General features: G+C 41.6%; 1 protein-coding gene across 1 annotated transcript in view; it reads right to left on the reverse strand.

The window, feature by feature from the left end:
• LOC146975351 (uncharacterized) overlaps positions 1-14,281 on the reverse strand; it is a 21,029-nt gene extending 6,748 nt beyond the window's left edge. Inside the window, exon 1 of the mRNA XM_085796610.1 lies at positions 14,054-14,281. Coding sequence (XP_085652736.1) covers positions 14,054-14,281 — 228 coding nt within the window. The remainder of the gene's footprint in view (positions 1-14,053) is intronic.

Here is a 14,281-nt window from a genome sequence, read left to right on the forward strand (position 1 = left end):
CCCTAATAAGTTTAAAGAAACAAAATGGCCGAACAGAATAACAATACTGTGAATGCTTCCAGCATTCACACTAATAAGAAGAAAAAATCCACACAATAACAGTAGTGCCCGGGCTTTGCCCGGGCACTGGTCCCTGCAGCTATTTCATAGCTGTAGGGATCAGTGCCCGGTGCGATTGCCCGTGGCCCTAATAAGTTTAAAGAAACAAAATGGCCGAACAGAATAACAATACTGTGAATGCTTCCAGCATTCACACTAATGAATGCTTCCAGCATTCACACTAACTAGATAAAGTATCATTTCCTGATGGAAATGCGTGTGACTGCTGAAAGCAGCTGAACGCTGTTGCAGAATTAGCAAATAGTGCAAGCAGTGATCACCATACAAATGGTTGCCCAAGGTAGGTATCGAACCCACAACCTCATGATCAGCAGACTTTCACTCTGCCTCTAGGCCAGTGTATACACAGTTGCAGAGACTGTTGTCTGTTGATGAACTGCACTCTGTCTCACTCTGAAGTTAACTAGCCCAAAGCTGTAGTTCCAGTGCAAATCAATCTTAGTGCAGTGGTATAAACAAGAAACATGTTAACATAAACCAAGATTGAAAGAGGTAAAGAGAATAGGTGGGGGCGCATATGCATTATCAAGTTTGATCTTGTGACCAGACCAAGTGGTATTGGTTAAAGGTCAAAGTGGCTGACACTAACAAGACTGCTCAGGTGGGATTTGAACCTGTGACCTTGTGATTAGTTGGCAGGAACCTTATCCACTAGGCCATTCCAACACTTCCAATGAAGTAGAGGTTGAGACTTTGATGAATGTGAGATTTTTCAATGATGCTTAAAGTCTCACTCCCCCGACCCTTTTCGGCCATTTTAAAACCAGCTCATTAGCCATGCACATTAGCAATTCACCTCTGGGGGGTGGGCGGAGACTGCACTGTTTTGCACCCGCCCAGCCACCTCCTCGCACCCCACCCCCCGGTTGCTGACAGCTGGACATTGTATAATTACAGATTCAGCGCATTTAGTGTAAAACTCTCCACTGGGATTTGATCCCAGACTGGAGCATAGTCCTTGCTCACAGTGCAAGCTGCTCTACCAGGTGAGCTATACCTATTATACCTTGACAGCTACACCGAGCTGCCAAGCCTTTCAACTCTGAGCCATATGAAGAACTTTTGTGACAGACTGTATATTGTAAAATAGCCAATCTGTTAAAAAAAATGGAAGACCAGAAAAATTTCTGCATCTGTTCCTGCACCACATGATTACACGCACCCGGTCCCTTGTCATAGAGGCACCACTCAAGGAGCCTGGGAAAGTAGATAATCTCACAATTCAGATGATGTTTACAGCTCGTCTCTATCATAAACAGTTCAGATGTTATAATGTCTTGTTGATGTTTTGCAAAACAAGTAATCATATCATGGTCACACAATGAATACTTGAAGTTTCTATTCAGCATAAACACAATTCTGAGTTGAGGACACCCCTAGACACAACAATATAGACTATTAGGCTACATTGTATCATGAAATACTCATAACATCTAAGACATGACAGGTGTGGCATGATAAGCTGGGGGCCAATTTTGGCCAGCTGTAGTCACTATAGAATAGAAAATACTTTATATTAACCTATATTATTTAAATTTCGCATTTTTGCATGTACGGTATGTATTATTTCCAAACTAGTTTTTATTTTCATTTAACATTCATTTATATGCCAATCAAGAGTGGGTGAGTGAAGGAGTGCAAGAGAAGCACCTGCCCACCTCTCATGTCCAAGAGACTTTGTCCTGTCCTCACAACATGAACGAGGAAGGATAGGATGATAGCCCAGGTTTAATTATTATTATAACCTTTATTTAAATTTGGAAATATATTGAAGAGCAACCTCATTTACTATAATAATGAGGATTAATGATGAGGAAACTGTCACTGTCACATCTGTGCAACACCACATCTAGGCCTGCAAGCCTGCCCGTCTTGTGAGTTCGGGCTGGGCTCCAGCTCACTGAACTCAAGTTACATTAGGCTTGTAAATGTGCAGAGAACCTGAGTTACAATGAGCTTTATACTATCAGGAATCAAAGACTGTCCAATGACAGCTGAATAATCGGAATCAAAAGTCAAGCAATGATGTGAAATGACTGAGGTAGGAATCGAACCCATGACCTTATGATCATTAAGCCTTTACTCTGCCACTCAGCTACAGAGAGCACACTGCTTTCAAGACTGTTGTCATTCATTGTAATGTGATGATGTGCTGCAAACTGGTATGAGTAATCAAGGAGATAACAAACACCTGTAACCAATTGAAGGCGGTGGAGGAGAGCAGAATTCAACATAACATAACAAGAGTTCTTCCCTTGGATTCGAACCAGTGACCTTAGGGTTGGCAAACGGCCACCCTAACCCCTACACTACAGTGAAGTTGTGGTGAAGAGAGGTTGAGACTTTGATGAATGTGAGATTTTTCAATGATTCTTAAAATAAAGAGAAATTAGTATAAATTAGCCACACCAAGTAAGAAGAGGACTTTTTTGTGACCTGTGACTATTTTTTGGTGAATTAAAATGAATTAAAAAGCACCTAACAGCAAGTTACAAAGTTGAGCTCCTTCTCCTGCTGCTGTGAAAAAAATACATTGAGCTGAATGAGAGCAGAGAGCTCCCTGGCTGCATTTAAAAAATATTTTAAATTATTATCTAAGTCTCTTTGCATTTTTGACCAGAATTTTAGCCAGAAGACAAGTGTGGCTACAAAACTGGAGAAAATAATTTGTCTAGAGTTTAATTTGTGGCCGTGCTGACAGTTTAGCCAGAAAAACTCTAGAATGTTTTTTTGCCTCTCTCCACTCTGGCACCACTCTGGCTCTGCTCGTTAGACGCAATACACACACATTATAAAGCTGAAAAAAATCAGAAAAAGTTAAATATTTTAAAAAGTATAAAGAGTTAAAAAGAGAAAAGTAATGCCGATAAAGTTCAAAAAAAGCTGCACGTTTTGATATATGAATTGTTGAAATAGCACAAAGTATGAAGGACTAGAAGAAGACCGTAAAAAGGCGGAAGAAAATGGCCAAACAGAAGAACAATAGTGTGACTGCTTCAGCAGTCACACTAATAAGAAAAAATCCACACAATAACAGTAGTGCCCGGGCTTTGCCCGGGCACTGGTCCCTGCAGCTATTTCATAGCTGTTGGGACCAGTGCCCGGTGCGATTGCCCGCGGCCCTAATAATAAAGATTTGAATAACAATAGTGTGAATGCTTTCAGCATTCACCCTAATAATAAAGATCTGAATAACAATAGTGTGAATGCTTTCAGCATTCACCCTAATAATAATAATAATAAGTATAAAGATTTGAATAACAATAGTGTGAATGCTTCCAGCATTCACACTAATAATAACTAGAAAAAGCATTTCCAAGAATGGAAATGGTGTGACTGCTGATAGCAACTGAACGCTGTTGCAGAATTAGCAAATAGTGCAAGCAGTGATCACCATACAAATGTTTGACCAAGGTCGGAATCGAACCCACAACCTCATGGTCATTAGACTTCCACTCTGCCTCTAGGCCACAGTGCACACACAGTTGCAGAGACTGTTGTCTGTTAATGATCTGCACACTGTCAACATCAAGAAAGCTTGAGAGTCAAGCTTGAATGACTTAGAATGAAAATTTCTGTGAATTTCAAGCTGAGAGCAGCAGTTTCAACATGAAGCAAGTTATCAGAAGTCAACAGAGGACGACTGGGAAAATAATTCACTATAATTGTTGTTGAGGCAAGATTTGAACCAGCAACCTTCAGGTCTCCAGACCAGCAAGCTAACCACTAGGCTACAGACAGAGACAGTATGTGAGGGGTAAAGAAAACCTTTGATAAGAGGATCACTGGCTTCTGCTTAAAAAAAAAAGTAAGGAATCGAACCCATGACCTCATGATCAATAAACCTTTACTCTGCCACTTCGCCACAGAGAGCACAGACATAAGCATGTTTCAGACAGAGTTGTGGAGAATTCTCAGCATTGGGCTGAATGAGAGCAGAGAGCTCCCTGGCTGCATTTAAAAAATATTTAAAATTATTATCTAAGTCTCTTTGCATTTTTGACCAGAATTTTAGCCAGAAGACAAGTGTGGCTACAAAACTGGAGAAAATAATTTGTCTAGAGTTTAATTTGCAGAAAAAGTTAAATATTTGAAAAAGTATAAATAGTTAAAAAGAGAAAAGTAATGCCGATAAAGTTCAAAAAAAAGCTGCACGTTTTGATATATGAATTGTTGAAATAGCACAACACCTAACACACTAACCATATGGCCACAGAGAACCTGAGTTACAATGAGCTTTATACTATGAGGAATCAAAGACTGTCCAATGACAGCTGAATAATTGGAATCAAAAGTCAAGCAATGAAGTGAAAAGACTGAGGCAGGAATCGAACCCATGACCATATGATCACTAAACCTTTACTCTGCCACTCGGCTACAGAGAGCACACTGCTTTCAAGACTGTTGTCATTCATTTTAATGTGATGATGTGCTGCAAACTGGTATGAGTAATCAAGGAGATAACAAACACCTGTAACCAATTGAAGGCGGGGGAGGAGAGCAGAATTCAACATAACATAACAAGAGTTCTTCCCTTGGATTCGAACCAGTGACCTTAGGGTTGGCAAGCAGTTACCCTACCCCCTACACTACAGTGGAGTTGTGAAGAAGAGAGGTTGAGACTTTGATGAATGTGAGATTTTTCAATGATGCTTAAAATAAAAAGAATTTCGTATAGATTAGCCACACCAAGTAAGGAGAGGACTTTTTTGTGACCTGTGACTATTTTTTGGTGAATTAAAATGAATTAAAAAGCACTTAACAGCAAGTTACAAAGTTGAGCTCCTTCTCCTGCTGATGTGAAAAAAATACATTGAGCTGAATGGGAGCAGAGAGCTCCCTGGCTGCATTTAAAAAATATTTTAAATTATTATCTAAGTCTCTTTGCATTTTTGACCAGAATTTTAGCCAGAAGACAAGTGTGGCTACAAAACTGGAGAAAATAATTTGTCTAGAGTTTAATTTGTGGCCGTGCTGACAGTTTAGCCAGAAAAACTCTAGAATGTTTTTTTGCCTCTCTCCACTCTGACACCACTCTGGCTCTGCTCGTTAGACGCAACACACACACATTATAAAGCTGAAAAAAATCAGAAAAAGTTAAATATTTGAAAAAGTATAAATAGTTAAAAAGAGAAAAGTAATGCCGATAAAGTTCAAAAAAAGCTGCACGTTTTGATATATGAATTGTTGAAATAGCACAAAGTATGAAGGACTAGAAGAAGACCGTAAAAAGGCGGAAGAAAATGGCCAAACAGAAGAACAATAGTGTGACTGCTTCAGCAGTCACACTAATAAGTATAAAGATTTGAATAACAATAGTGTGAATGCTTGCAGCAAATTATTAGCAAATAGTGCAAGCAGTGATCACCATACAAATGTTTGAACAATGTCGGACTCGAACCCACAACCTCATGGTCAATAGACTTCCACTCTGCCTGTAGGCCACAGTGCACACACAGTTGCAGAGACTGTTGTCTGTTGATGAGCTGCACTCTGTCTCACTCTGACATCAAGAAAGCTTGAGAGTCAAGCTTGAATGACTTAGAATGAAAATTTCTGTGAATAATTGTTATTGAGGTGTTGGGACTCAGCCCATTCAAATTGGAGGACCTGACCACATGGCCTCCTTTGTCTCCCAAACAAAGGAAACCCTCTGAACTCAGCCTCCCAGCATCCTTCACCTCTTCACATCTAGGTGTGAAACCTCCACTACTGACCCACCATTGGTCAGGTATGGCCCCAGGACCTGTGAGGTCACAGGCCATATAAGAGGAGAAGTGCCCTTCTCTTCTCTCTCTCTTCGCTCTCTTCTCAGTGGTTCTCAGAAGGAGCTGCCGCTCCTCTCAGCTCCTCACCTGGAGCTACTGCTACAGCTCTCCAATCTCCATGAGGCCTGCACAAGGCAGACGCCTCCACTGGTAGCGCCGCGAGTGCCTACCAACGGATTAAAGAAAAGGGACCAGCTAACACGACGCAAGCTCTGCTAGTTGAGCTACGGTGCCACAAAACAAAGCAACCAACTCTGCAAGGAGAAGGACTCTCCTCAACGGAACTCAAACTACTCAGCCAGGACGGCTGTAGTTCACTGGACAAAGACACAATCACTGGACTTGACAAACCGCAACATGACCGGCAACCCTGCAACCGCAGGAATCCCCACCAGCACCGGATCTTCTCACCTTCATGTGACTTGGTAACGTAACTGGGCCTAGTTAGGATTACCTTGCACCTTGACTAAGCATAGAGTACTCCAACCATGCCAATGTATGTATTGATTGAAATCAGTTAAAATACTTGAGCTTTGTTGTTGTTGCTTTGTTGTTGTCAGCTATAGTCTCATATTTAGTTAACCTATGTTTAACATGCAACTTGAGCGTTGAACAAAGGACACACTCTTGTTCACCTCCCCCACATCACATGTAGTTGGCATTAGAGGCCATCTTGGAGGCCATTTGGTTGTAAACCCCTTTGTCTCAGGACAAAGCAACCATCCTCCATCTTTTCCATTGTCTGAGGTCACACTTCACACCTCACAGACACATGGTCACCCACACTTAGTCACACTCTCACCAACACACACACACACACACACACACACACACACACACACACACACACACACACACACACGTGTACATAGTGTATGTAGCTTGTCTTAGTTTCATGTTTTGTTATTCCATTTTCTAGATGTGTCCAATAAACTTCCTTGAAACTTTACTTGTCTGTTAATGTTGTACAATAGTGAGTATGCCAACCTCTACGCAGTAGAACTTCTAAATCCTTCAACTTTGCAGCTATTGATAATGTTAATTTGTTTATAATTATTAATTTAATCATTAAACAAGGTTCTATATTAATAGTTAGCCCACCCTTATGAGACTGACTTTGGTACTTTGGCTGTCTGGTGCCCCGAGGTGGATTTAATAAAATTAAATCCCATTAATAATTTTATAGTAATTATTAATATTTTGGTATTGATATTTTACTAATTTGATAGCCAATAACCCTCTTAATAATAACTTTACTTATAGTTGGTATAACCCCAACATTAATGGTGCTTCCGTTGTGAGGCATCTAAATAATCTTAATAAATAACCTATAAATTGTGTTAGAGCACAACATAAATGGTGCCCCCTTTGTGAGGCATCATAATAAATCTTAAATACATTTTCTTATAGTTGGTATAACCCCAACATTAAATGGTTTCCCCGTGCGAGACATAATTACACTTTCTCTTTAGTTGTGCTAGAGCACAACATAAATGGTGCCCTGTCCGAGGCTGTGTACTGTTGGCATTTATTCACATTTGTACAATATTAATTTTGAACAAAATTTTGGACATTACTGAAAGTGAAATCCAAAACTGAACTAACCAAAAGTTCACATAAAACAGAGTCTGCTACACGAGTAGACATCTGACTTTACATGCAGAAAGTGAATTGTGCTGAATTTTGATTTATTCCTGAGTTTTGCTAAAACTCCATGAGAATTAAGCCCATTGTGCTGCATCAAGAATTTGTGACTGTTGCTAGTCTTTCCAGTTGAGTCTTCTCTGTAGGAACTTTAAGAATTCCTGTCCCGCATTTGAATTCCACGTATTCAATGCTACTTTGTTCTGTCAAAATTGGTTGTTAAGCTAAGTGCTCCCCTTACCCTTAACTTTAAGACACAGCGTGCCGCCGGCCCTGTGTAACCTAGAGAGCTTGTACCGGTTGTCACTGCCATGCATTTCAACCTGATTAAGAATAGAGCTTGAAGATAGAGCCACAGTGTGCTGCCAGCCCTGTGAAGTTTTGTACCTTGCTGTCACTCCCAGCTTGAGTTACTGTAAGAAACCACTAGAGTAGTGCATAGCCAAAGCTACACTACAAGGTGTCTGCCAAGCAACACCACTGCAAACCAAATTGCTTCTTTTTAAAGGTTTCTTAGATTTTACTTAATCTCACCTCCCAGAGTAACAATGGAGAACCCCTGTGTAGAGCAGTTCATGTCTTGCCTGGCTCAGAGCCTAAACCCCAGCTACTCTGAACTCATCAACAAGTTGAATCTCAGTGAGTGTAGGAAAGAATTGGACTTGCTACTTAATGACAGGTGTGATGCTCAGACAGCATCCAAGGGCCCATTGTTAAGATGCATGCTTCTGATCCTCCACAGACAGACCAGTCTTTCAGCTCAGACCCAAGCAGCTCTGGAACAAGAGGTAGAGTCCCTAAGAGTGCAAAATGCTAGTCTACTTCAAGAAGTGAAGACAGCAAATCACAAAGCCTTACGTTACCTAGAAAGCTTGCACTCAGCAGAGTTAGATCTCTGCTCACAGAAGGAGGAGTTGTTTAAACTTAGGTCAGAACGCTCTGACTCTCCACAGTCTTTCAGACAAAGTGATTCAGGTTACTCTGATTCACACTCCTCCCTTGGAGGAAGGTTAACTCCTTCCCCATGCAGATGGGGACATTTCCCACCTGACCTTAAGTCCTTGGGAACTAAGTCAGCTCCCCAACCTCCACTAAGGTGCAGAGGTAACAGCCACCTGGCTTCCCATCTTTCTCACGTAGATAGTGAGGAGACATGTAGCGTATCATCTAGTGTATATACTGCACCTCATTCTCAGCCAGTTAACTATGCTTTCACCCGTGCTCAGCCCTCCAAAGGGGGGACTAGAGCATTTCAGGACTGTTCATCCTCTTCCCTGCAACACCAGGAGAGGGATGACAGGGGTTCAGTCCCTGTCTTCCCACCTGTAAGACCCAGAGCACAGGCGGTAGATGTCCAGGATAGCTTAGTCTCGCCTTCATCTGACAGGACCACCCAGTATCCCCGCCTTGAAGTGCTTGAGTTCCTAGCTAAGGACTTACAATTCTTTGATCCTGACAATGGTAATCATAACATTGATGATTACCTCAGTGAACTAGACCACAGCCTAGTTGACTTACCAAGCGCTACCCACAGGGAGAAAGTCAAACTTGTGTGGAAAACCAGCTCAAAAGCTGTTCACAAGTTCATGCAGTCACTTCCTCCCAGAGTCAGAGACAACTACCATGATCTTTGTCAAGCACTGTTAGATGAGTTCTCTTCTCCTGCTGATGAGGTCTCAGGAATAATTGCAGCTTCTCAAATTAAACACTCCCGTGTTGAGCACCCCAGAAACTTTTACAAACGTTTCAGACATGCATATTTTCAGGGAAAGAATGCACCAGGCAAGGAGGAAAGCCCCCTTTTTAAGTCTATGTTTGTGAAAAATCTTCACCCCTCAATATACATGCAGGTTGCACTCATGACAAGGAAGGGTGAGCTCTCAATGCATGAAGTTCGGAAGATGACATATGTGACCTGGGAAACTCTAGTCTCTTTCAAGACACAGGGGAAAACAACTGAGCCCAGCAGCTCAAACATGCAGGTGTCACACAGACCGGCAAGCTCAAGACGTCTCCCTCGCAACACGCCAAAGGGGGGTGACAGTCGGCCACGTCCAGACACTGAGCGCAACCGCCGTGTCCACCAGCTGCATAGAGATAGGCATTCACACGGTAGAAGCTGTAGGAAGCCTTATGCTCAAATTGTGGCCCAAAACTATGAGCAATCAGATGATAGCCCCATCATCTCTGACCACAGTGTAAAACATGGTCAGCACCTTTCAGATAGTGACAGTTCTTCTGAATGCCTCTCTGTCTCCAGCTACCAGGAGCGTTACAGCCCTGAGCCAGGTGTGAGGAAACACCAAAGACACAAAAGCTCCAGAGCTTCCTCCTCACACCACAGACAGTCAAACAAGTACTAGTGCAGGATTCCTTGATTTTCTTACAGTTAGAGCTCAGCATGGTTTTGTTAGCAACAGCAGCAAATTCTGATTTGATTCAGCCATCACTGTGATTTCTGCAAGTAATCTTGGATCGACTCCTCTGCAGTATCTTATTAATGACATTGTATTTACACCTATAATGACATGTCATTCCAGGTGCCACACCCCTTCTCACCATAGCATCACTTACACTTATGAATAACTAGAAGATGTTATTTGTTGTGTGTTATGTTTCATTCTGTATGTAAGTGGATTTTGTTCTGTAGTCTGTCTATGCTTAGTCAAGATAGATAGAAACCAAATGCCCAGTTGGTTTGTGAACTGCCCAGACATTTTGAATGGACTATGGACTATGGTGCTCACAGGATCACACATCACGTGGGATCCTGAGACCAAAGGGGGGATGTTGGGACTCAGCCCATTCAAATTGGAGGACCTGACCACATGGCCTCCTTTGTCTCCCAAACAAAGGAAACCCTCTGAACTCAGCCTCCCAGCATCCTTCACCTCTTCACATCTAGGTGTGAAACCTCCACTACTGACCCACCATTGGTCAGGTATGGCCCCAGGACCTGTGAGGTCACAGGCCATATAAGAGGAGAAGTGCCCTTCTCTTCTCTCTCTCTTCGCTCTCTTCTCAGTGGTTCTCAGAAGGAGCTGCCGCTCCTCTCAGCTCCTCACCTGGAGCTACTGCTACAGCTCTCCAATCTCCATGAGGCCTGCACAAGGCAGACGCCTCCACTGGTAGCGCCGCGAGTGCCTACCAACGGATTAAAGAAAAGGGACCAGCTAACACGACGCAAGCTCTGCTAGTTGAGCTACGGAGCCACAAAACAAAGCAATCAACTCTGCAAGGAGAAGGACTCTCCTCAACGGAACTCAAACTACTCAGCCAGGACGGCTGTAGTTCACTGGACAAAGACACAATCACTGGACTTGACAAACCGCAACATGACCGGCAACCCTGCAACCGCAGGAATCCCCACCAGCACCGGATCTTCTCACCTTCATGTGACTTGGTAACGTAACTGGGCCTAGTTAGGATTACCTTGCACCTTGACTAAGCATAGAGTACTCCAACCATGCCAATGTATGTATTGATTGAAATCAGTTAAAATACTTGAGCTTTGTTGTTGTTGCTTTGTTGTTGTCAGCTATAGTCTCATATTTAGTTAACCTATGTTTAACATGCAACTTGAGCGTTGAACAAAGGACACACTCTTGTTCACCTCCCCCACATCACATGTAGTTGGCATTAGAGGCCATCTTGGAGGCCATTTGGTTGTAAACCCCTTTGTCTCAGGACAAAGCAACCATCCTCCATCTTTTCCATTGTCTGAGGTCACACTTCACACCTCACAGACACATGGTCACCCACACTTAGTCACACTCTCACCAACACACACACACACACACACACGTGTACATAGTGTATGTAGCTTGTCTTAGTTTCATGTTTTGTTATTCCATTTTCTAGATGTGTCCAATAAACTTCCTTGAAACTTTACTTGTCTGTTAATGTTGTACAATAGTGAGTATGCCAACCTCTACGCAGTAGAACTTCTAAATCCTTCAACTTTGCAGCTATTGATAATGTTAATTTGTTTATAATTATTAATTTAATCATTAAACAAGGTTCTATATTAATAGTTAGCCCACCCTTATGAGACTGACTTTGGTACTTTGGCTGTCTGGTGCCCCGAGGTGGATTTAATAAAATTAAATCCCATTAATAATTTTATAGTAATTATTAATATTTTGGTATTGATATTTTACTAATTTGATAGCCAATAACCCTCTTAATAATAACTTTACTTATAGTTGGTATAACCCCAACATTAATGGTGCTTCCGTTGTGAGGCATCTAAATAATCTTAATAAATAACCTATAAATTGTGTTAGAGCACAACATAAATGGTGCCCCCTTTGTGAGGCATCATAATAAATCTTAAATACATTTTCTTATAGTTGGTATAACCCCAACATTAAATGGTTTCCCCGTGCGAGACATAATTACACTTTCTCTTTAGTTGTGCTAGAGCACAACAGAGGCAAGATTTGAACCAGTAACCTTCAGGTCTCCAGCTCAGCAAGCTAACCACTAGGCTACAGGCAGAGACAGTATGTGAGTGGCAAAGAAAACCTTTAATAAGAGGATCACTGGCTCCTGCTTAAAAAAAGGTAAGGAAAGTGCAGAAATTAGCCACACCAAGTAAGACTTAGAATGAAAATTTCTGTGAATTTCAGGCTGAGAGCAGCAGTTTCAACATGAAGCAAGTTATCAGAAGTCAACAGAGGACGACTGGGAAAATAATTCACTATAATTGTTATTGAGGCAAGATTTGAACCAGTAACCTTCAAGTCTCCAGCTCAGCAAGCTAACCACTAGGCTACAGGCAGAGACAGTATGTGAGTGGCAAAGAAAACCTTTAATAAGAGGATCACTGGCTCCTGCTTAAAAAAAAAAGGTAAGGAAAGTGCAGAAATTAGCCACACCAAGTAAGACTTAGAATGAAAATTTCTGTGAATTTCAGGCTGAGAGCAGCAGTTTTAACATGAAGCAAGTTATCAGAAGTCAACAGAGGACGACTGGGAAAATAATTCACTATAATTGTTGATGAGGCAAGATTTGAACCAGTAATCGAACCCACAACATCATGATCACTAAACCTTTACTCTGCCACTTCACCACAGAGAGCACAGACATAAGCATGTTGCCATTGTAATGTGATGATGTGCAGAGAGCTCCCTGGCTGCATTTAAAAAATATTTAAAATTATTATCTAAGTCTCTTTGCATTTTTGACCAGAATTTTAGCCAGAAGACAAGTGTGGCTACAAAACTGGAGAAAATAATTTGTCTAGAGTTTAATTTGCAGAAAAAGTTTAATATTTTAAAAAGTATAAATAGTTAAAAAGAGAAAAGTAACGCCGATAAAGTTAAAAAAAAGCTGCACGTTTTGATATATGAATTGTTGAAATAGCACAACACCTAACACACTAACCATATGGCCACAGAGAACCTGAGTTACAATGAGCTTTATACTATGAGGAATCAAAGACTGTCCAATGACAGCTGAATAATTGGAATCAAAAGTCAAGCAATGATGTGAAATGACTGAGGCAGGAATCGAACCCATGACCATATGATCACTAAGCCTTTACTCTGCCACTCGGCTACAGAGAGCACACTGCTTTCAAGACTGTTGTCATTCATTGTAATGTGATGATGTGCTGCAAACTGGTACGAGTAATCAAGGAGATAACAAACACCTGTAACCAATTGAAGGCGGGGGAGGAGAGCAGAATTCAACATAACATAACAAGAATTCTTCCCTTGGATTCGAACCAGTGACCTTAGGGTTGGCAAGCAGCCACCCTAACCCCTACACTACAGTGGAGTTGTCAAGAAGAGAGGTTGAGACTTTGATGAATGTGAGATTTTTCAATGATGCTTAAAACAAAAAGAAATTAGTATAAATTAGCCACACCAAGTAAGAAGAGGACTTTTTTGTGACCTGTGACTATTTTTTGGTGAATTAAAATGAATTAAAAAGCACTTAACAGCAAGTTACAAAGTTGAGCTCCTTCTCCTGCTGATGTGAAAAAAATGCATTGAGCTGAATGAGAGCAGAGAGCTCCCTGGCTGCATTTAAAAAATATTTAAAATTATTATCTAAGTCTCTTTGCATTTTTGACCAGAATTTTAGCCAGAAGACAAGTGTGGCTACAAAACAGCATTCACACTAATAAGTTTAAAGAAACAAAATGGCCGAACAGAATAACAATACTGTGAATGCTTCCAGCATTCACACTAATAATAAGTATAAAGATTTGAATAACAATACTGTGAATGCTTCCAGCATTCACACTAATAATAAGTATAAAGATTTGAATAACAATAGTGTGAATGCTTCCAGCATTCACATGCTTCCAGCATTCACACTAATAATAATAATAATAATAAGTATAAAGATTTGAATAACAATAGTGTGAATGCTTCCAGTATTCACACTATTAAGAAAAAATCCACCCGGGCACTGGTCCCTGCAGCTATTTCATAGCTGTTGGGACCAGTGCCCGGTGCGATTGCCCGCGGCCCTAATAATGTATGTACTGTGATGCTACTGTAGCTAACATCTGACAGAGGCAGAGGAGCCGGTCTGGTCTGAGCCAGCCGGGTCTGGTCTGGGCCCGCCGGGTCTAGTCTGAGCCAGCCGGTCTGGTCTGGGCCAGGTCTGGTCTGGGCCAGCCGGGTCTGGTCTGAGCCAGCCGGGTCTGGTCTGGGCCAGCTGGCTTGGTGGGCGGAGGCTGAGGCCGTCTCATCTGATCCAGTCGACCCCCCAGGACCCAAGTGCCTACACAT

This window comes from Trachurus japonicus, chromosome 13, assembly GCF_045865225.1.
Source record: "Trachurus japonicus isolate A0001 chromosome 13, Traja_1.0".
Classification (NCBI taxonomy): Eukaryota; Metazoa; Chordata; class Actinopteri; order Carangiformes; family Carangidae; genus Trachurus; species Trachurus japonicus.